The sequence below is a fragment of the Bos javanicus genome, chromosome 15 (assembly GCF_032452875.1).
Source record: "Bos javanicus breed banteng chromosome 15, ARS-OSU_banteng_1.0, whole genome shotgun sequence".
NCBI classification, from domain to species: Eukaryota; Metazoa; Chordata; class Mammalia; order Artiodactyla; family Bovidae; genus Bos; species Bos javanicus.
In genome coordinates this window covers 77,471,067-77,494,637 of record NC_083882.1, presented here as the reverse complement: position 1 = coordinate 77,494,637, position 23,571 = coordinate 77,471,067, and the positions used below count along the sequence as shown (strand labels likewise).

The 23,571-nt window shown below is 53.3% G+C and overlaps 1 protein-coding gene across 5 annotated transcripts in view; it reads left to right on the top strand.

Annotated features, from left to right (window-relative positions):
* SPI1 (Spi-1 proto-oncogene) overlaps window positions 1-23,275 on the top strand; it is a 29,540-nt gene extending 6,265 nt beyond the window's left edge. The window contains exons 1-5 of one of the 5 annotated variants that reach the window (XM_061381446.1): window positions 6,359-6,639; window positions 8,972-9,071; window positions 20,807-20,994; window positions 21,751-21,910; window positions 22,259-23,275. In XM_061381446.1, the coding sequence (XP_061237430.1) occupies window positions 6,595-6,639; window positions 8,972-9,071; window positions 20,807-20,994; window positions 21,751-21,910; window positions 22,259-22,578 (813 nt within the window). In that variant the 5' untranslated portion in view covers window positions 6,359-6,594 and the 3' untranslated portion in view covers window positions 22,579-23,275. Of the gene's footprint in view, window positions 1-6,358; window positions 6,640-8,193; window positions 8,282-8,971; window positions 9,072-20,806; window positions 20,995-21,750; window positions 21,911-22,258 lie in introns of those variants that run through there. The other 4 variants (XM_061381447.1, XM_061381450.1, XM_061381449.1 and 1 more) reach the window with 4 other exon arrangements.
* The last annotated feature ends 296 nt before the right edge of the window (window positions 23,276-23,571 follow it).

Sequence of the window (23,571 nt, the reverse complement as noted above, 5' to 3'; positions counted from 1 at the left end):
TTGCCAGCTGCACCCCGTGACCCTTGTCTGTAAAACGGTACTGGTACTAGATTCACAGGGTCATGGGAGGTGGGGTGAGTTAGTGCCGGGCGATGAGGGCCTCAGCCAGCGGTGCTGCCTCCTTGGTCCCGGCCCCCGGCACTTTATGGGCGCCTGCCCTGGGCACCACCCGGGTCTCCAGTAGACCTGGTTTAAGCCTCGCCTGTCTCTCGATTGGCTGAGTCATGGACCCCCTTCTGAGCCTCAGTTTCCTCCACTGTCCCGGGGGGATGGTAAGAGCCCCAACTTCAGATCTGAATGAGAAAGTGAACTTTGCGGTGGTGCTCCTATTCTCCCGGAGTCAGGACCGTATTCCACACGATGCGCAATGTTCCTCAGCGTCCGCCACCCTCTCCCACCCTGGCTCTGCTCACACTGGCCCCTTGCTGGTCCCCCCGCCTGGAGCTCTTCTCCCAGGTGTCTGCTTGGCTGGTTCGTCCATTTGTTCCCAGGGGTGGTTCAGTGACCCCATGCTCCATTTCTCCACGAGGCCTGCCCTGCTCCCCTTCACACTGCAAATGCGCCCCCCTCCCCCGCACTGCTGCAGCCCTAAACTGGGCAATTCCCTTTCCTATTGCGCTTGCCTCCTCCTCCCTGCTCCGTGTGTCCCCTGCCCCCCCCACCAACCCCGCCTGCTCCAGAATCAGCCCCTGGAGGACAGGGGCCTTTGCCTGTCTGGTCGCCTGACCCTTGGAGGCCCTGAGCAAATATTTGTAAGATGTCCTAACACACTCCAGAGCCAGCCCGGCTCTCGGACCGGAGCTCAGAGCTTGGAGGGGCCCAGGGAGCCCTCCCAGTGTCTCAACCATGAGAGGAAGTTGCAAGACGGCCATTTCTGTACACGGGCTCAGCTCTTTCTGGTCACCTTTCCCAGCTCGCTGTGCGAGGCCTGAGTCCTCCCATGCGCCCCGTCGCGTCCCGTCGGGACCAGTCGCTCGCAAGGGTGGAGGGCGTCTGGAGCTCTTTGGGGCTGAGGTTGAGGGGCCTGCGAGAGAAGGGGCCACGACGCTCCCCCATGTGCGCTCAGCGTCCAGGACGTGGGCCCCGTGTTTCCTGTTGCCTGCCTGCCTTGTGATTGCAATAGCACCCAGCCTACCCCAGCAGTCGCCCAGCCCAGTGCAGGCAAAGGCCACCCAGCGCCCCACCACCCAGGCCTGCCTGACCGCCTGGCCCTCTCTGCAGGGCCCAGCCCTGCGTGGCCGCCCGCTTGTCCAGCGAGGGTGGGAACAGCAATCTCACTGGCTGCTGGTGGGAGGATAAGTGGGGGGAACCTTCACTTGAGACAATGCGACAGTATCTCTACATGCGTCTCGTTGTTTAATCGCTCAGTCGTGTCCGGCTCTTTTGAGAACCCCGTGGACTGTAGCCTGCCAGGCTCCTCTGTCCATGGGATTTCCCAGGCAAGAATACTGGAGTGGGTTGCCCCTTCCTCCTCCCGGGGATCTTCCCAACTCAGGGATCAAACCTGTGTCTCCTGCATTGGCAGGCAGATTCTTTACTGCTAAGCCACCTGGGAAGCCCATGTTTATCTACCTATTTAGTTAAGAGTTAAAAATGCATGCAGCACACAGGCTAAAACTAATAAAATGTTATATACATCACTTATATATCAACTGAAAAAAAATGTCTCTTTTGACTTCAAAAGAGGTAAGTCAAAAATTTCTGTGTACTTCAATAAAAAAAATAAAAATGAAAATTTAAAAATTAAAGAACTATCTGGGCACCTGCATTGATAGCATCTAAATAACTCTCTGGTCTCTTTTCCAATGAGTTAAGATGGAAAGCTGTGGCGTTTTCAATATTACTTACAATTGAAGGACTTTTTGTTTCTATTTTAGGTAATTCCTGATACTATTTATTAGTGTCTGCAGGGAGGTGCACAAAGATTTTTGACTCAAGCCTGTACTTGGTTGTGGTGATTTTCTTGGCACTGTCAAGTCTCTTAACTGTCAAGATTAGACTTGGAAAATTAAATACAGAGAAAGACTTTGTAACATTGTAGTGTCTCTCCCTTTGAGCATTTGCTTCTGCAGAAGCAGGCCTTTCTCCTACATGGTTTTCGTGTAAGGCAGAAACATGGGTTTTGTTCTTTACAGATGAAGGATGTTTTTTAGAAACAAGCAGAGGCAAAGGCGTGAGGACTGCCGCCTGGAGCCAGCACTGCAATCCCGCCAGTCCTGGAAATGAACTTTCACTCACATCGTCCCCCAACTATTCCAGGAGACACTCCTCTCTAGCTTTCCTGCAAAAAAAAAAAAAAAAAAAGCACTACTCTTTGACCCAGTATTTCAACTTTGGGGCATTTATCCTAGACGTATACTTGCGTGTGCGTAAATGAGCAAATTTTGCCTATTGCAGTATTATTTGTAATAGCAGAAGACTGGAAATGATCTGAATATCCATCAGTAAGAGACTGGTTAAATAGCTTTTTGCAACAATGGAAGGCTATACGCAATGAAAATGGACAACAGCTACGTGCAACAAGAATGTTTACACCATGATTCTCTTCATATAAAGATTAAAACCTGTTAAGGTAAAAACTGTATTGTTAGAGATGTTTACTTAAGTGGGAAAGCTGTAAAGAAACAGGGAAATCATTACTGGAAAAGTTAGGATAGTCTTCCTTCTAGAGAGAGGCAGGACATTTGGGGGAAGCTTCTGGAGTGCTGACAGTGTTTTATTTCTTGACCTGGATGGTGGTTACATACGTGTGCGCTTTATAATTATCTTTTAAATTGTACGTAAATGTTTCCTGCAGTTTTTTGAATGAATGAGGTCTCTCAGGATGTGAAGCTACCACAGTTTACCCAAACAGTAGAATACTACATAGTCATTAAAAAGAACAAGACGGCTCTATATGCGTGGGCATGGGCATGGATTTAGTGGGGAAAAACAACCAAAGTATGGTGTGTTTGGTGTGCTACTTGCTGTGTGAAATTAAAAAAAGAGTTTATCTGCCTCTGTGCTTCTGTCTGCTAGACTTCCTCCAGAAAAAATATCCAAGAATCAGGTAACAGGGAACAGAACCATTTCCCCTTTTGTTATCTTTTGAATTTCATACCATGTGTATCTTTACCTATTCAAACATTAACGTAATTTAAAAACTGTTTCAGGGATTTCCCTGGTGGTCCAGTGGTTAAAAGTCTGCCTTCCAATGCAGGGGACACAAGTTCAATCCCCGGTTGGGGAGCTGAGATCCTGCATGATGCCGTGGGGCCTCTGAGCCCATACAGCACAATTAGAGAGTCCACATGCCTCAGCAGAGACCCAGCACAGCCAAAAATAAATAACAAATAAAAAGATAAAAATAAAAAACAGTTTCGCCTCTCACTCCCTGGAGCACCTAAGTGTTTTGTTTTGTTTTTTTAATCTCAAACCGATTTCTTGCCCACAAAAACTCGAGCTGTGGTGTCAACAAGACGCTCCTGGTGACCTCCAGCAAACTGCGGACTCTCTCTGGTCCCTTTTCCTCTGCTGAGGAAGACGGAGGCGGGCTCCTCAGGGCCTGCAGCCTTCCAGAACCCACGGCGCTGTCCCCTCTTGCCCTCCTCTGTGTCCCCCCAAAGCCTCCCCGCTCTTTCTCACCTCACTCCGCTCTACCGCCTTCTGTGACTCTTTCTCCTATGTTTTTGCCTTTCTCTTCCTCCCCAATTCTGACTGCCTTGGCCCCTGTGTCCCCCTGACCCCCCGGTCTGTTCCACACTTGGCTCCTCTTCCTTCTGCCTCCTTCCCCTGCCCTGCGATCCGGCCCTTCTGAGAGCCCCAGAAAGCAGGTCCAGGCCCCAGCTCCCCACTCACAAGCTGTGTGACCCTGGGCGAGTCATCAACCTCTTGGGCCTCAGGATAACAGATGATTGTCCCCATTCCATGAGATCACAAGGGTGGAGGCACTCAGCCCAGTGCTGGACATGCAGAAAATAACTATCTCCGCCTCACCCCTTTGAAGGAGTTGCTAGCTCCTGGGGTTGTGGATGATCAGCCCATTCCTGCTCTGCTTGGAATTGCTTAGAAGCTGGGTCCTGGTATTCCTAAGGCTTAGGACTTCAGCAGGTCCCTTGGAATCCGAGCCTTGGGCAGAGGTTTCTGGTGCACTTAGGGAGGATGGGCATTGGGAGGAAGGATGGGGAGGACTTGATGACATGGGAATGGATACAGGATGCTCGAGCTGCACAGAAAGTAGGAATCAGTTCAGCCCATTTCCCGAGATTTGGGACCCTGGGGCTTTTCTTACCCTGGGCTTGGCCAGACTTGGAACATCGGAGTCTCTTACTTCTCTGTGGCCCTTTGAGACTTAGGGCTCAGGAGGACAGAGCCGGCCTGGTCTGCTGTCTGCACTCACGGAGGAGAGCGACGCACTCCCTCCTGGTGTGTGTGTATGCTCAGTCGTTCAGTCGTGTCAGACCCTTTGTGACCCCACGACCCCTGTAGCCCGCCAGGCTCCTCTATCCATGGGATTTCCCAGGCAAGAATACTGGAACACATCAAGCAGGACGTGGCTCTCGTGCAGTAGAGCCCACCCTCACAGCCATGCAGTCAGTGGGGACGAGGCCTTCTTGATGAGAAAGTGGGGTCAGGGATGGCACAGATGCCAAGTCAGCCCACCTCTCCCCTCTTCTTGGGGAGGGGCCTTGGTCAGGTTCCTAGGGCGTCCTGAGGACCAGTGACCTGAACTCCTTGGAGAGTCCCAAAGGTGGAGGCAAAAAATCAGTGAAGATGTAAGTGGGTTGGGTCTAATGGTGAATCCAGGCCTGCGAATCCCTGGCTTTTGCTGCAAGTGAAGAAGCGCTCGGGTATCTGGGGTTCCACTGACAGGGAGGACGCAGTGTTAGTGCGAATGGGACTTAGAGCAAAGGGTAAGACTACACAGGAGAGGAAAGTGAGCTCTCAGTGAGTTGGAGAAGTGGGCTTACCAGAGACCAAAGATTTAAAAATTACCTCTATTCATCCTTCTGCCCTGCAGACTAGACCAGGAACTCCCTTATTCATCCTTCTGCCCTGCAGACTAGACCAGGAACTCCCTGAAGCAGGAGTCTTGTCCAGCACCTTTCTCTTTCCCCAGGACTGAGCATAAGCCCTGTGTGTGTTAGCCAGTCAGTCGTGTCTGACTCTTTGCAACCCCATGGACTGTAGCCTGCCACTCGCCAGTGTCCATGGGATTTCCCAGGCAAGAGTGCTGGAGTGGGTTGCCATTTCCTTCTCCAGGGGATCTTCCCAACCCAGGGACTGAACCCAGGTCTCCCACATTGCAGGTAGACGCTTTACCATCTGAGCCATATCGTATGGGCATGAAGCCTAGAACTCAACTGATATGGTAGAACGCATAAATGGATGGATGGCTAGATGAATGAATGGACCAACGAATGATCAGACTGACACTGGACATGCAATGGATACACAGACGGAAATGTGGATGAGTAAGAAGTGGATGGGCTGATAAATGAACGTATAGATGGCTCAGTGGATGAGAAGATAAACAAATGGGTGGATGGATAATAGACTAACAGATTAATGGATGAATGAAGAGCTGGATTAAACCAAAAGACAAATGTATGGCTGGCTTGATGGGTGAATAGATGGATTGACAAAACAGATAAGTAAATGGGTGGGAAAATAGATGAATGGATGGACAGACAAAGTTTGTAAACTAGGAAGACTCGATTGACAGTCAGGCATTGGTAAGGGGTGGGGAAACTGAGAAATCTGGGCTGGGAACAGAGATGTGGAAGGCATGGTGATCCTTAGGAAGCTGGGAGGGGAGGGTGTAAGAATCCTTCTGGTGGAAATGAAGCTGGTGGAACGAAAGAGAAACCAGCACCATGCTGAAGACCAGACCCCAGGGCCCAGCCCCAGGCTGGGTAAGACTGAGGGGTTGGGGGCCTAGGGGCCCAGGAAGAGCCAGGCCTGGCAGTTAGCCGGACCAGAGCCCTCGGCTAGCCAGGCTGACCCCAGAGCATGGAGGCCCCAAGAGGACACCCTTACCAGCTCCGATCCCCCAAGGAAGTGACTGTTGGCCGCGTGGGGGGTCTCAAAAGTAGTAGGCATCTGCGGGGTTTGGGGTGAAAGAGCCTCCGCAGACCCCGGGGGGCAGCAAGGCCCTCCTCGTGGTGGTGCAGCCAGCCTTCCGCCCTCCCATTCTCCCGCCCCACCCCAGGCCTCAAGGCCGCCCCTCACAGTCCCAGCTTCCTCTGGGCAGGGGGCCTGGCCCCCTCAGCCTCCCAGGCCAGCCCCTGGAGCACCACCTGCCCCAGCCGGCCAGAGACTTCCTGTAGCGCAAGAGATTTATGCAAACGGGCTGGGGTGGTGATGTCACCCCAAGGGGACTATCTCCCAGCGGCAGGCCTTCGATAAAATCAGGAACTTGCGCTGGCCCTGCAATGTCAAGGGAGGGGGCTCACCCAGGGCTCCTGTAGCTCAAGGGGCAGGCCTGAGCCCTGCACCCGCCCCGAAGCGGTCCAGCCCCCCCGCCAACACCCCCCGACGGGGCGCCCCATCCCCAGGGGCTCCGCACTGGCCCCCACCGAGGCAGGGGACCTGACCGGCTCGGAGCTCGGCTGGATGTTACAGGCGTGCAAAATGGAAGGGTTTCCCCTCGTCCCCCCTGTGAGTATCGGGACTCCTCCACCAGCCCAGCCCACGGCCCTCGGACGCCCGCCACCTGCCCGCCAGCCCGCCGCCTGCCTTCCCCTATCAGTGGGAAGTTGGTGTTTCCTCCCTGGAGCCCCAGGGCCTGAGACCCAAGCAAGAGGGCCATCGGCCTCCTTGGAGCAAGCACGCCCCGGCGGGCTGAGGGCCGGGCCCACGGTGGGGCTGTAATCGATGGGGCCTGAACGGTTATTTATAGATGGGGCTTGGGTGGCAGCCGGGGTTCCAAGGGCCTGGTGGGGGGGCTGGGCTGAGGGTGGCGAGGGCAGCGGGGAGCTGGTGGTGGAGGAGCTGGGAAGGCTGGTGTGGAGGGAAGCCGGTCCCTGGGACGGTGAAGGGCTGGAGGGCAGGAGGCAAGAGACTGGAGGTCTCGGGCCCTGGACTGGGTGCCCTGGAGACCAAGGCTGCCTTAAACCTGGGTCCCCGCCACCAGGCGCAGAGGACGTGCCTGTTGACCCGAGAGGTCTGGGCCTTGGGCCCTGAGTGGTGGAGGCAGAGGCAGGGGCCGGGACAGCAAGGGGAGCAGAGACTGGCCAGGCAGCTGGGGCTGGGACTGCGGAGAGGAGGGCAGCGTCTTCCTGGGGCTGAGATTGGGGCTGGGGGAGGACCTCGTCCAAGGAGAGACGGGAGTGAGGGCAGCGGCTGAGGCCGGAGGTGAAGAAGCGGGCGTCCCAGGGGACCCCAGGGATGGCAGGGCGGCCGTCTGGGGCACAGCCCCTCCGCTCCCGCCCTCAGTGACAGTTGCAGCCTCTGGCAGGTGTCACACCACCGGTCCCCTCTGAGAGGACCCCTCTCCCTTTCCTCACCCCCTTCCCCACTCAGCTGGGGACGGGGAGCCCTGGGGGTAACTGGGAAGGGCTTGGCCGGGCCTGCCCATCTGACTCAGCTTTCCCGGCCTGGAGGCAGCTCCCTTCCCCCTACCCCCGGCCACCCCACCCCAGGCAGGCCCCAGAGCCCCAGGGAGGCACCCCAGCTTGACACCCTTCTGTAGGGCTGTGCTGTTTGCAGACCCAGTGCCAGGCTCCACGCAGGGCCTCCACAGATGGGACAAGCCAGCCAGCCTCTGACCTGGCCCTGGCCCCCCCACCCCCACCTGGCACCTAGAAGATGGGGGGGGACAGGCAGGGGGTGACAGGGGGGTGGTCCCAGGAGGAGCCCACTCTGCCTCAAGACAGTCAGAGGCCCCGGGGCCCGGCCACCCTGTCTCTGACCCTTGACCTCTCAATCCCTGAACCCCAGCTAGAGCTGAGCGGGAGACATGTCCTCCTGGGCTCCACGCGAGCCCCCTGAGCCCCCTGGCCCAGTCCAGGTGTGACGCGGAGTGGGTCCTGGGAGGGTGGGCTCCCAAGGCAGCTCTGGCCCCCAAATCAAGCCCTGAGGGCCGGGGTGGCAGTTGTGCAATCCCTGGGCACATGAGCGGGGGTGGGGAGAGGCCTGGTGACTGTTGGGAAGCCTCTGGGTGCATGTCCCAGTGCCTGGCCAGGGAGTAGGGTTGAGGGGAGAGGGATTGGGAGACGGAGGGAGGGGGACCAGGGAGTGTCCCCAGAGGAAAGGAGAGGAGGGAGAGGCCCCCAAAGCCATGGCCCCAGCGTTGCGCAGGGTGAGCCCTATAAAGCCCATCGGCGTGAACGGCCAGCGTGGGGGTGGGGGCCCTGAGCCGCCCTGGGACCTGGACATCGGGCAGCCAGAGAGCCTGGGGGCCTGGGGGGCTACGGCAGGAGGACAAGCCTGTGTGCAGGCGATGGGCGTGCAGGAACATGAGTGACCGAGCAAGGACACGGGCGTGAGTGTGTGTGTCAGTGCGCTTGGAGGCAAGGGGTTGGATTCGCGTGTCAACCCCAGGGACTCTGCGAGCACCTACAGGTGGGTGTGTACTGGCATGTGTGCCCGGGGTGAGTGTGAGGGCTGTGAGTGGATGTGTGTGTGGGGGGTGGTGTAGGCATGTCAGTGTGACCGTGAGCGGGTGAGTGTATGAGGCTGGGACCTGGGCATTCAGTGGAGCGTGAGTGTAAGGTGGCCAGGGGAGCCACTGGGCTGTCCCCTCAGACCTGTCTTCTTTTGACCTCTGACCCCCAGGGTCTCTGTCATCCCCTTTCTGCCGGAGCTGAGGCCCTTGCATCCCTGGGTCCCCCGCTTGCGCTCTGCGTGGCCTCTCCCAGCTGCAAGCAGAGCGAGGGCTGTAGGCCTGATAAAGAGGCTCAGTGTGGACCCAACATCCTGGGGGGGGGTCCTGCCAACTTGGCTGGGTTCTCCCCGCCGCACTCCGAGTTCTGACCCCCTCCTCTCTCAGCAGCCATCGGAAGACCTAGTTCCCTATGACACGGATCTCTACCAACGCCAAACGCACGAATATTACCCCTATCTCAGCAGTGATGGAGAAAGCCACAGCGGTGAGTAGCGGGCCCCGCCCTGCCCTGACTTCCCCAGCCTGGCCTGGCCCCAGCGCCGCTGCGTTCTGGGGGAGGGAAAAGCATACCCTTCCTGAGGCTTCTTTGGAATCCCGAGGATCGGATCCAGTTAGCTCTCAGGGACATGAATTCCCTACCCTAAATCCCCATGCTCCTGCTCCCCACCAATATCCCACACCCCCAGCGCGCATTTCTGGAGCAGCCTTGGTGTGCAGGCATGGTGAGCTTCTTCCCTGTTTTATCTTCTCATCCAATCCTTTTGGCCTGTTTACACCTGACGAAACAGGCGGAGAGGCTACGGGACTTGTACAAGGAGGTGCAACTGGTCGCTGCGACCCAGCTCTGTCTGCTCCAGGTCCAGTGCTCTCTCATTTTTTTTTGGCTTCCTTAGTCGCTCATTCATGTCCAACTCTTTGCGGCCCCACGGAACTGTAGTCTGCTGTGCTCCTCTGTTCTGGGGATTCTCTAGGCAAAAATACTGGAGTGGGTTGCCATTTCCTCCTCCAGGGGATCTTCCCGACCCAGGGATCGAACCCTGGGTCTTCTCCTCCCCCAACCCCCCCTCTCCCTCTCCATTCTTGTCACCGCCCGTGACCCTGAACTCCATTGGTGCAGCCCCAGGCTCTGCTGTGTGTGACTAACAGCGTCTGTCTATTGACATTGGGGCTGGATAGGTCCACGCTGCGAGGTCTGTCTTGCGCCTTGTAGGGTATTTGCCAGCATTCCTGCCAATCATGACAACCAAAAATGTCTCCAGAGCTGCCAAATGTCCCCTGGCGGTGGGGGCGGTGGGGCAGAACCGCTCCCACTTGAGAGCTGTTCATTCAGCAGGGCTGAAACCCTGTCTGCCGGTGGGGGTGCGGGGCGGTGAGGATGGGGCCTGGGCCAGGGCTTTTTTCTATCTGGGTCTAACTGCCCCCCACCCCAAAGCCCAGGTCAATCCTGAAGCAAATTCAGGGGAAGGGAGAGAGACCTTCAGTGTCTGGGACCGCTAAGAGAGATCACTGGTGGTAGATCTCGGTGTATTGATGGAATATCTCTGAACCAAAGGCGAGGTGGCCTGGTTACTGGGTCTTCACTGAGGGATTCTTCAGGGGGTCTGGAGGCCTAGGCAAGCCAGACAGCAGGGTGTCTGCAACCCCACAGGGACAGGCATGCTCTGCCTCAGCCAAGGAAGGTTTCACCCGAGGGCCTCATCTGGGGGCCGCTCACACCTGGGGCTTCATTCTGCTGGCACACCTCTGGCAGTTTAAGCCTGATGTCTGTACCTAGAGATGCCATATGTGGCGAGTCCTTATTTAGGGCCCTCACATCCAGATGGCAAAGCCTGCAAACAGTTTTGCCTGGAACTCACACCTGACATCCATTCTAAAGACTACAGCTGGAAACCGTATCTTGGGAGTAAGGGGTGGACATCCTTTGAGGCCATATCTGGGAACACACAAAATCCTTTCAGAACTTGAGGACTAGAAAGACTTTAAAAACATCCTTCCCCCCCGCCCCACCCCCATACTTTTAAATTTTATACTTCTACAAGAAATGCACCCTTTCTGGGGAAAATCCAGAGACGGTTTAGAGAGTCTCCCTTCTCCAGCTCTACCTCCAGCTCCCACTGCCAGGGTCGGGGGCTGACTCTCCCTGACTCCACACCAGCCCTACACCTGCTTCTGCCCAGTCTGGGACCTAAGCAGGTCCCTGCTTGAGGACTGGCGCCCCCTGGTGGCTCCAGGCAGCAGGTCCGCTCAGGTCCTTGCAAACTCAGGGAGGCCTCTGACCCCTTTTAGCTAGTGTCAGGGATCGTTTCTCCCCTGGCCTGACCCCTTCTCAGTCTCCCTGGGTCTGGGTGCCTTTCCTTTGGGTCTACTGAAGCTGCATTCTCCCTTCCTATAATACAGGGGTGCTATTTATATACTCTAGAAACCAGGTAGGCCTGGGGCTGGCTGATGGAGTGAGCCCTGTAGAGAAAGCCAGCAGGTCGACAGGGAGTGGAGAAGCACAGAAGGTTCTGTGACATCAACAGGCTCATCTCCCGATGACCCAGCATTCACCCAGCCGTCCGCTCCCTGCCATCCGCCCAGCTCCCCCTCAGCCACCTGTCCTTCCAACGCTTGCTGTCCAGTCCACTTGTCCACTCATCCCCTCTTGTCCATCTGCCAAATAGCCCCTGATTACATGCTGTGGACCTGACCCTGTTCTAGGCGCTGGATTTGCCACAAGGAGCAGGCCGGGCAAGGCCACTGCCCTCGTGGAGCTTACAGTCCAGTGAGAGAGAGAGACGGGGAACAGCTGAATTAGCAGACATGCTCTAAAGACGTCCTGTAGAAAGCACAGTACCGTGAGTCAGGCTCTGCCATCTGCATGTGAGGGCCCTAAAGAAGGACTTGCCACAGATGGCATCTCTGGGTACAGATGTCAGGTTTAAGCTGCCAGGGGTATGCCCGCAGGACAGAGCTCCAGGGGTGAACGGCCCCCGGGTGAGGCCCTCGGGTGGAAATCTGAGTGCCTTGAAGGCACATGAATGCACAGACAGGGAGGCACAAGTGTTCTAGGAGTGGGAACAGCAGGTGCAAGAGCAGGAGGGACCTGGATGGGGACCAGGGTGGGCAGGGAGCACGGGAAGCAGAAAGGACGGGAAGGGAGGCCGGTCTGCAGGGGAGTACCGCACAGGCCGAGGACTGCAGCGGGAGCTTGTCGTGGTTCCCAGGCCTAATGGGAAGCCACTGGAGGGGCTGAGGAAAGAAATGACACGATCTGAGTAACCTTGTGTGTGTGTGTGTGTGTGTCTGGTAAATATCCAGAGAAATTATAGATGTTTAATTTTAATTATTCAAACAAGAAATACCCGTTGCAAACAATTTTAAAATACAGCAGCGTATGAAGGAAAATATTATTACCTGCTTCTCATTCTCACCCCGCACCAATAGCCATCTTGGTCAATTCTAGCAGATACTTATTTGAGGTGTATAATCCTGCATGTTTGTAAGTGTATACATCCACACATATCCTATCCATTCAGAAATGAACTGCAGTATCATGCTGTTCTGCAATCTGCTACTTTTTACATAAATTTATCAGAGTTGTTTCCCTATGGCCTATCCAGCACATCAGAGATAGTTAAAAGCTATTTTTCCAGTCTTTCTATTACAGGGAAATGGAAGTATATACATGAAAGTTTGAAATAGAGACTTAGAACAGCATTTATTTATTAATTCACAAACATTTATTGAGGACTTTCTATATGCCAGGTGGAGATGAATCTAGCTTGATTTTTTACTTAGAGAAATCTATTGTACTATGAAAGATGAGTATTTGACTTTCTAGTTATTTATAGCACACACACATACTTCTTCACACATACCAAAATAGTTACAGTAACTTTTCCCCTTTTTTTCATTTTATTGCTGTTATGATATACAACATCAGTGTATGAGTTTAAGGTGTAATAGCTAATGACTTCACACACCTATACGTTGGGAAATGATTACCACGTAAGTTTAGTTAATATCTGTCTCCTCATACAGTTACAAAAAGTTTTTCCCCTTGTGATGAGAATTTTCAGGAGCTACTCTTAGCTTTCGAAGTTACCATATAGCAGTTAGCCCTAGTCATTCTGTGCCTGGCATCCCCAGGGCTTATTTATCTCACAGCTGAAAGTTTGCACTTTAGACCGCTGGCACCCAATCTCCCCCATCTCTCACTACTTCTGGCAAACACCAATCTGACCTCCTTTTCTGAATTGTTTTTTTTTTTTTAAAGATTCCACATATAAGTGAGATCATACAGCATTTGTCTTCCTCTGTATTCTATTTTTAATAATTTTTTTTCACTTTTTGGCCATGTCCCACCTGTGGGGGCTTCCCTGGTGGCTCAGAGGGTAAAGAATCTGTCTGCAATGTGGTAGACCTGGGTTGGATCCCTGGGTCAGGAACATCCCCTGGAGAAGGGAATGGCTACCCAGTCCAGTATTCTTGCCTGGAGAATTCCATGGACAGAGGAGCCTGGTGGGCTACCTTCCATGGGGTCACAAAGAGTCGGATACGGCCTAACAACTAACACTCAACATTCACGTCATGCGGGCTTTTAGTGCCCTGATCAGGAATCCAAGCCTGGTCCCCTACATTGGGAGCATGAAGTCCTACCCACTAGACCACCGGGAAAGTCCCTTTGTCTGTGTTCTAAGTTTGTTAAATTGACGTCTGAATTTTCCATGGTTTGGACCATGTGAACATGGCCCACAGCTGAGCCACGCTGCGTGCTTTGATTACCTGTACGTTCTCATCGCTGTGTGTGAGGGCTGAGCAGCAGTGACGGAGGCCCCCACCCCGCAGCCAGGCTGCCGGGAGTCACGCCCCATCTCCCCATTATCGGGTAGGGTGACCACAGGGAAGATGTCTCACCCCTCTGGGCCTCAGCTTCTCACTCATGAGACCTACTTCACAGGACTGCCCTAAGGATGGAGTGAGCTACTCCATATAAGAGGCTTAGAAAGTGAAAATTATGTAAGGATCTGTTACTCATAGCATTATGCTCTCCTAAGAGAGGATGTCTGGGAGGTAAGGTTTTATTGCTGTTTGTGTCACCTGCTGTCTTTCTGGTCTCACCTGATTAACAGTAGTTTGGCTGTGTATAGAAGTCTAAGTTGAAAAAAAATTTTTTTTTTCTCATTGAAACTGAAAGCATTTCTCTACTGTCTTCAGGTTACTACAGTTTTTCTTAGGAAATCTGATGTCATTCCATATCCTCTTTTTTGAATGTAACCATTTTGGGGTTTTGTTTAATTTTTTTCCTGTTTAGTTTTGTTTTATCTCTCGGGAAGTTTTTAGTGTCTTCTCCCAATACCTAGTGGTTCCACTGAATAAGTTTGTTTTTTTTTAAATCACTCTAATTTCTGGGTGGAGAATAGCTGGAGAGGAGGCAAGAGTAGGAACAGGGGTAAGTCCAGGAGGAAACCACTGGAATAATCCAGACACGAGATGACGGTGACTTGGCCAAGAGTAGTGGCGAGACAGACAAAAAAGAGCAGACGGATTCAGGATAGATTCTCAAGGTAGGGCTCATAGAACTTGCTGTTTATCATCTTTAAGTTGTGATTAAAATGTATACAGTATAACATGTACTATCTTAACCATCTGCACATGTATAGTTCGGCGGCTCAAGGACATGTTGCTGCGCTACCATCCCCCACCATCCAGCTCCAGAACGCTGTTCATCTTGCGAAACTGGCATTCTGGACCAATTAAACGGTGCCTCCCATTGCCCCCTCCCCTCAGCCCCCGGCAACCACCATTCTACTTTCCATTCCTATGACTTTGACGGCACTAAGTACCTCATCTTAGTGGAATCATGCAGTATTTCTCTTTTCGTGACTGGCTTCTTTTATTTAACATATAAAACCTGCAGATTCATCCGTGTTGCAGTGTACATCAGAATTCCTTCCTTTTTGAAGCTGAGTAATATTCCGTTGTGTGGATATACTACATTCTGTTTTCCCATTCACCTGTTGATGGACACGTGGGTTGCTTCTGTCTTTTGGTCGCTGTGAATAACGCTGCTGTGAACATAGGTGTTAAAATGCCTCTTTGAAGATCCTGCTTCCAGTTCTTTGAGACTATATGCCCAGAAGTAGAGTTGCTGGGTTGTAAGATAATTCTATTTTTAATTGTTTGAAGACCAAGCATGCTGTTTTTCCTTAGCGGTTGCACCATTGTACTCTCCTACCAACAGTGCACAAGGATTCCACTGCTCCACATCCTTGCCAAAATTCATAATTTTCTGCCTTTTTAACCACTAAAAAAATGAAGTGTAGTTAATTTACAATGTCATGTGTTCAGCAAAGTGACTCACTGATTATATATATGTATATATACATGTATATACATATTGTTTTTCAGATTCTCCTTCATTCTGTTATTACAGGATAGTGAATGTAGTTCCCTGCGCTATACAGTCAGCCCGGGTTGTTCTGTTTTTAGATAATAGCCATCCTAATGCTATTTGCAGTGGGATTGATGGAGGAAATAGAGTTCCAAAGTATGACCATTCTCTCCATCATTCCACCTGTCTACACACTTTTCATCTTTTCATCCCACAGATTCACAGTTTATTATTATTCACATACCACAGTTTATTCAGAGTCTTCTAATCATCCATTCATTTCATTCACCTTCTGAAGTGTCCTTCCTTCCCCTACCAAACCTTGCTTCCATCCCAGGGACATTGCCAGGTGCTGTAGGATGAATAAAACATAGGCCCTGCCAGATTTATCTTTTTTAACAAAGGAAAGAACTAAAATCGTAATAATTAGGATACAGTGTAAGAAATAATAAGGATCGTGAGACCTGGAGCTCTCTGCTTGCTGGGACCTCAGTTTCCATGTTTGAATAATGTGCAGGAGGGCTGGGATTAAGGAGCCCTTGTCCAGTGGTCTGTGATTTCCTGCGAAGGTTTTTTTCCCTCATTCCTTGCTTTCTTAATTCCTCATTTTCCTTCTTAGTCTTGATCTTACTTCTCCTCTCCTGGTGAGAGCCATGGCTTCAGGCTGGGGTTTCTGCTTGAAGGAGATAAGGTCAACTGAATGACACTTAAGGCTTGCATTTTGTGTGTGTGGGGGGGGATTGTTTTGAATATCATTTTATTTTCGTCCTAGTGACATCTAGGTGTTAGTGACACAAAAAACTGAGTAGCAATAGGATGTGTGGGTAGGACTTTGGTTCCAGACTGGAAGCTGGTTTAGAGGGTGGAAGTCAAAGATGTTGATGAATGGGTCATTGCTGGCTGGATGAATAAAGGTTCAGTGATGGATGGGTGGATAAATGGATGGATGGGTGGGTTAAATGATGGATGATGAATGAGTGAACGATGGATAGATGATATTTGGATGATGGATGGATGGATGGATGGATGGATAGACGGATGGATGGATAACAGATGGATGATGCTGGATGGTGGATGGATGATGGATAGAGGATGAATAATGAATGAGGGGTAAATGATGGTAGACAGACAGATGGATAGTAGCAGTCCGTAAATTCTGTCACCATGCGTCTTACTTAAAGCTTTCACTGGCTGTCTTGGTCCTCAGTGGAGGTATGGCATAGGGATAAGAGTTTAGTCCCTGGAGTCATACACAGGTGGGTTTGGATCCTGACTCTACCAATGACTATCTGTGGGCGAGGGACTTTATGTCTCTGAGTCATAGCTTCCTCATATGCAAAAGGAAGATCAGACCATAGTGGCCACTTTGTCCGAGCTATGGTGAGGACTGAGGGACATAATGTGGATTAAGTACTTAGGACAGTGCCTGGTACATAAAAACACGTTAAAAGTAAGCTTCCACTGGTCATTTAACCAAATATTGACTGAAGCCTAGTACGTGTTGAATGCCCTACAGGTTCCAGAAGGGAAGGTCCAGAGCTCTCTCTGGATATGCGAATGACGCTATACTCTGTATTATAATTTTTCATATTTATGTATTGACTGCACCTGGTCTTAGGTGTGGCACACAGAACTTCGATCTTCATTGCTTCATGCCTGGTCTTTTTTTTTTTTTTTAATCCAATTGTGGCATGTGGGATCTTTTTTCTTTTTTTTCTTTTAGTTGCAGCGTTCAAAGTCTTAGCTGGAGCCTGTGAGATCTAGTTGCCTGACCAGGGATTGAACTCTGGCCCCTTGTATCGGAAGCGCAGAGTCTTAGCCACTGGACCACCAGGGAAGTCCTGACACTATGTCCTTCTGAGGAGCAGAAAGTCATACTAAGGGGACATAAGTGGCAGGAGAGTCTGGATGACCTCTCAAAGTGACAAGCAGGGATTTAGCAAAGCATTCCTGGGCAGTCAAAGAGCCCAGAGTGCTGACCTTTGCCTAAGGATGGACTTGTGGCATGATGTTCCTTCAGACGACTCATCTCTGCCTACCAGTGTTTATTATATAACTGCCGGAGCACTCAAAATCAAGGGTAGAGGAAAGGTTTCCGTTGGGCCTTTTGAAACCTTAATTGTAGCCCAAGAGTCTCTGTTGCAGGTTTCAGCGACCCTGGGGCAGGATTCCTGAGCCTCAGTGAGCAAACGAACCTCTGCAGGGTGCTGTGAAAGGCCAGACTCTCCCGTCTCCTTCCAGCACTGCAGATCGCATGGGTCTCCGATGGGCCCCAAATCTGCAAGCTTTTCTGGCCCCCAAAGTGACTCGAATCGGGGGGTGCTGAGACCTGCTGTGGGAAGTGCTGGCCCTAAGCTGGGACCGCCAGAACAAGCCCGTGGGTCTCACGTGGAGCTGGGACAGAGGCGGGGACCGAGAGAGAGAGAACTCAGCCCTCAAGCCAGAACTGAGTAGGGGGTACTTCCCTGGGGGTCAAGGGATTGAGACTCTGTGCTTCCAATGCAGGTGGCACGGGTCTGATCCCTGGTAGGGGAACTAAGACCCCACATGCCACACGGCACGGCCAAAACCCGCCCCCTCCAAAAAAAAACCCAAAAAAGACCTGGAGTAGGTGTGAAGATTTGAGGGGGAGGATAAAGCATTCTATAAAGATCAGGAAGTTCCCCTGGAGAAGGGCATGGCAACCCACTCCAGTATTCTTGCCTGGAGAATCCCCGAAATGGAGGAGCCTGGCTGGCTACAGCCCATGGGGTGGCAAAGCGTCGGACACCACTGAAGGGACTTGGCATGCATGCACAGGCAGGATAAGGCATTCTATGAAGATCTGGGCACCTCGGCCTGGGCAGGAGAAGGCAAAATGGGAAGGGCCTGGAGTGAGGCTCCAGGGCAGATCTACAGCTGAAAGGAACCTGGATCCACTCAAGCACCCCAGAGCCCCAGAGAGCCAACTCTCTCTCAGCAAGGGGAGAATTTCTGGGTCTTATTAATGCAAGGCAAGATGAAAGTACAAAATAAGTGTCATTTTGTTTTGTTTTCCCTTCAGATTTGGATAATTTGGTGGAGGAGAGTCAGAGTTCTTAAGAAGCTAGGATTCATGCATTCACTCAGGAAATGCTTGTTCAGTGCTCACTGCATTGCAGTTCAGTCCAGTTCAGTCTCTCAGTCGTGTCCAACTCTTTGCAACCCCATGGACTGCAGCACACCTGGCCTCCCTGTCCATCCCCAACTCCTGGAGCTTACTCAAACTCATGTCCATTAAGTTGGTGATGCCATCCAACCATCTCATCCTCTGTTGTCCCTTCTCCTCTCACCTTCAATCTTTCCCAGCATCAGGGTCTTTTCAGATTAGTCAATTCTTCACATCAGGTGGCCAAAGTATCGGAGTTTCAGCTTCAGCATCAGTCCTTCCAATGATTATTCAGGACTGATTTCCTTTAGGATGGACTGGTTGGGTCTCCTTGCAGTCCACGGGACTCTCAAGAGTCTCCTCCAACAGCACAGTTCAAAGGCATCAAGACACCTACTGCATCCAGGCACTGGGAATATGAAGGTGAAAAAACACAGTCCTCTGCCCTTGGTGCAACCTTGGGGTCCCAACTTGAGCTTCTGGGAGAAAGAGACGGCCAGGATCCCTCAAACTACTTCTCTGGACCATGGACTAAGGTGGCAGAGAGCAGGGGAAGATGAGGAATTGATAAGTATTAAAGTATCTGCTGTTTGCTCAGGTGCTGATTTAGGCTCTCTAAAGACAGCATTAAACATTCATAATAATTATCACTATAAGGATAACGGGTGTGCGTGTGCTCAGTCGCTCATGTGTCCGACTCTTTGCAACCCCATGGACTGTAACAAACCAGGTCCTCTGTCCATGGGATTCTCCAGGCAAGGATATTGGAGTAGGTTGCCATTTCCTTCCAAGGGATCTTCTCAACCCAGGGATTGAACCTGTGTTTCCTGCAACTCCTCCTACACAGGCAGATTTTTTACCACTGAGCCACCTGGGAAGCCTGGAATGATAATAGTTAATGTTTATTGAGTCTTACTTTGTGCCAGGTTCCATTCAAAGTGCCTTGCAAGCATTAGCTCATTTAATCCTCACAGCAAGGCTATGACGTGAGCTGGGTGTAGTTATTAACCCCATCTCACAGCGGAGGCAACAGGCATAGAGAAGCAGAACGACCTGCCCAGTGTCACTCAAGGGTGAGTGGCAGAGCCAGCATTCAAACCCAGCTCTGCCCCAATTAGTTCCCCTATGCCATGCAGCTTCACGGAAGTGGGAGTCTGGACTGTGGGTTCAAACAATTCCACATGTGAATCGGACCTCAGTAACCGCCCAGCTGGGTCTCTGACTTTTGCAGAATCAGAGGCTCAGGCAGATAAAATGTCTTGCTCAGGGTCACAAGGCAAAGCCACCACAGAGCAGGATTGGAAAATGAGTGAGTCTTCTGAGAGCCAGTGCAGAGCCAAGACAACACGTGTCATTTCTCAGGGATGCGTGAGCAGCGATGTGTTTGTGAGAGAGAAAGAGAGGGGGGAGACAGACAGACACACAGAGACACGCACAGGCGTTGGTGACGGTCCCCCTGCAGGGCCCTGTGCCAGTCCCGGAGATGGTGGCCTGTCTTAGCATCCTGTACTCTCCCTCTCTGGGTGACACGAGAAAAATTCCTCTTGGCACTTTGTCACATCTTCTTTTGGACTCCAAGTTGTACCCAGGAAGTCCTCAGACGTGTGGTGGTTTTTGTTCCTGGAAAAGGTGCCCAGAGTAACCACGTTGAAGACCGGCTCTAGGCCCAGGCAGGGCTCCCAGTGGCATGGAGCTGTTCCCCAAACTCAAATCCACCCTACCGCAGACTCTGAAAGCACCCACCAGGGGCTTTCCGGGAAAGCCTCAGGTGCCGTGGCGACTTCCCTGGGACTCAGGTGCAGCTCCCCAAGGACACGGCCTTGGAGGGGCTTGGCTGAGGAATGTCAGCCCTGTGACTCTGCAGTCACACCTCGGCCATGTGACGGGGCGGTGAGCTGTGACTACGGGCAGCCAGTCAGCTCAGGAACCTCTGCTGCGTCTGAAGGGGAGGAGAAGCTACTCCACACACTCCCGAGTGCGGCCTCTGGGGCTAGGGGGTTTTACAAATGTGAACTTGCATGGGTCCTCCTAGTTTCTAGCATTCCTATTTGACAGAGGGGTCAATGCCTGTGCCTGAGGCCACACAGAAAGGAAACGCCCGTTTTCGGACTCTGGCTCAAAAGCCAGCATCCTCTTGATGGGCGTGGGAGGCAGGGTAGATGGGTTGTTGAGAACAAAGGCTTTGCCTCCAATGTGGCCTTTGACCGGGGGTGGGTCATGTAGCCTCTCCAAGTCTCAGTGTCCTCATCCATAGCATATTCTGAGTATTCTAAAGTCCCTCAGTCGTGCCTGACTGACTCTCTGCGACCCCATGGACCGCAGCCCGCCAGGCTCCTCTGTTCATGGGATTCTCCAGGCAAGAATACTGCAGAGGGTTGCCATGCCCTCCTCCAGGAGATCTTCCCGACCCAGGAATCGAAACCTGGTCTCCCGCATTGCAGGCAGATTCTTTACCTTTTGAGCTACCTGGGGAAGACCCATCTGTGGAATTGGGGGTCGGAAAATAGCAGGGTGGGTGGTGCTACGATTAATGCCAATCTGCAGTCCAGAATGGCGGTGGTGATTATGATAGGGAACACAGCCTGGTGCTATTGTTTTTATATATGCTATTATTGTTACATATATTAATATCGTTATTATATATAATGATATATAATGTATACTATTATTGCTCATATTTTATACAATCATAAGCCCCTCCTGCTTTGGCCCGCAGACCATTACTGGGACTTTCATCCGCACCACGTGCACAGCGAGTTTGAGAGCTTCCCTGAGAACCACTTCACGGAGCTGCAGAGCGTCCAGCCCCCACAGCTGCAGCAGCTCTACCGCCACATGGAGCTGGAGCAGATGCACGTGCTCGAACCCCCCATGGCTCCTCCCCACGCCAACCTCAGTCACCAGGTGCGTGCCTGCAGGGCCGCCGCGCCCCGCCCTGGCCCGGCCCTGTGCCTGTGGTGAGGCGGGCACTCCGCAGGAAGCTGACACAGGCTCTTACTCAACTGGGCTTCCTGCCCCACAGCGCCAACGGTGGCCGGAGCCCCAACGGCTGCCTCCTGACCCCTCGGCTGACCTCGTGACCCCACACCCCTTATCTGCTCTTACCCCACCGAGGACAGAGCCCGGACCATTCCCACCCCGCCCCCCCCACACACACACACACACACACACACACACACACACTGGTCCTTCTGACCCCCTGGGGCCTCATCACGGGCCCTCTGAAACTCCGGGGCTAGTGCCCCCACCCCGTTCACTGGCTCCTCGTGGTTCTGGCATCCAAGTCACTGAGTCCTGAAATCCGCTGATCTCTCCATCTCCCCGCTGACTCCCTTTACCGACCCTCCTCCTCAGCCCCTCACCCCAGGGCAGCTGCCTGTCCACATGGCACCTTCCTCCGCCCAAACCAGGGAGACAGGCTGGGTGTCAGGAGCCACTTTGTCCCCACAACCGGCACTCTGTGTGTGGGGACCCCGTCTGACCCCGTAACAAGCCCGACCTCCAGGGTCCCCAGCCTTCTCCCATATCCCTCTGCCCCTCCCTGGCCACCCTGCCCCAGGACCCCCTCTTCTCTCACCCCACGGAACCCCCCCCACCTGGCCGCCTTCAGCTTTGCACCGTCCCTCAGGGACCCCAACCCTACTTCTGCCTCCTTTCCAGGTCTACCTGCCCCGGATGTGCCTGCCGTACCCCTCGCTGTCTCCCGCCCGGCCCAGCTCGGATGAAGAGGAGGGGGAGCGGCAGAGCCCCCCCCTGGAGGTGTCCGACGGGGAGGCCGACGGCCTGGAGCCAGGGCCTGGCCTCCTGCACGGGGAGACAGGTAGGGGACCCAGCCTGGGACCAGCCCTGACCCTGGCCACCCTTGTGCCCCATCCCCACCCCGATCAAGGCCCACGGACGCGGCAGCCTGGCCACAGAGCAGAGTGCTTGCATATGGGTGTGTGTTTGCCAACACGTGTCTTCGCGTGTGTTCCGCGGGTGGGGGTGGGGGGGCCTGTGTCCCCCGGTCCGGGTATGAGCACCTGCGCTGTGGGCGTGCGCATGCGCCACGCTGGCCGTAGCCCCGCCCCTGCGACCACCCCACCCGGAAGGGAATGAGGGGGCGGTCCCACGTCACCGGGAGGCGGGCTGGGTCCCCCGCGTGGGCGCTGACCGTCTCCGGCCGCAGGCAGCAAGAAGAAGATCCGCCTGTACCAGTTCCTGCTGGACCTGCTGCGCAGCGGCGACATGAAGGACAGCATCTGGTGGGTGGACAAGGACAAGGGCACGTTCCAGTTCTCGTCCAAGCACAAGGAGGCGCTGGCGCACCGCTGGGGCATCCAGAAGGGCAACCGCAAGAAGATGACCTACCAGAAGATGGCCCGAGCGCTGCGCAACTACGGCAAGACGGGCGAGGTCAAGAAGGTCAAGAAGAAGCTCACCTACCAGTTCAGCGGGGAGGTGCTGGGCCGCGGGGGCCTGGCCGAGCGGCGCCACCCGCCCCACTGAGCCCAGGCCTGAGCCCACCGGGCCCGCCAGGCCGCCCCGTTGGCCATAGCATTAACCCCTTCGCCCGGGCGGCCGGACACAGGAGGGAAGCTCCCAGGGGCCAGGGGCAGGACTGTGGCGGGCCAGGCCTCGCCTCCCTGCCCACCCGCTCCTCCTCCAAGGCCCCTGCCCGCCCCACATCCCCTGCTTCGCCTCCCAGCAGGGCACCGGCCCGGGTTCCAGAAGGCCATCTGGGCGTCTGGCCCCAGCGAAGGGTCAGCTTGCTTAGTGCCGGGCACACGGCCTTGGGAGTTGGAAGCCATCATTATTTGTGTATATTGAACCCCTTTTTTTTTTTTCAGTGGCCCTCTCGCCCCCACACCTCTCCCCCCCTCCATCAGCATTCTTAAGAAACCCATTTACCTAAAGTTATTCTCAGTCAGTTCTCTTCAGCACAGACCCGTTTTTTAGAATCTTTTGTGCACCTTGTCTGATGCGCCCCACCCCCGACATCTGATCTGCCCTCTCGTGTATCCACTGTGCGTTTACTCAGGATCCGCACCAATGCTGGATGCTGCGGACCTCAGGATGGTTGACGCTTTGCCCGGTTGTCTAGACAGTTGACACTGCCTGACCAGAAGTCACGATCCATGGAAGGAACGAATTCTCAGTTGTTCTTAAGGAATAAATCATTAAAAAGCTCTCTGTACCCGATAAATGGCTGTTTTTTTAATGCTTCAGTGAGGCTTAAACTCATTGAGTCTTTCTGTTATGAGCCCAATGTTGATGATGATGATGATGATGAGGGCAACAACACCGGGTATTCTAGCCGTTTACTGCATGCTAACCTTGAGAAGTGGAATCTAATGCCCCATTTTATAGACTGGGAAACTGAAGCTCATAGAGGTCAACTCATTTGTCCAAGGTTACACATGTAGTGAAAGGCTGCCATGGCCATGTGAGGCGGGAAGCTTCATGTGTCTGGAAGAGGGTAAAGTGCAGCTTGATCAGGAG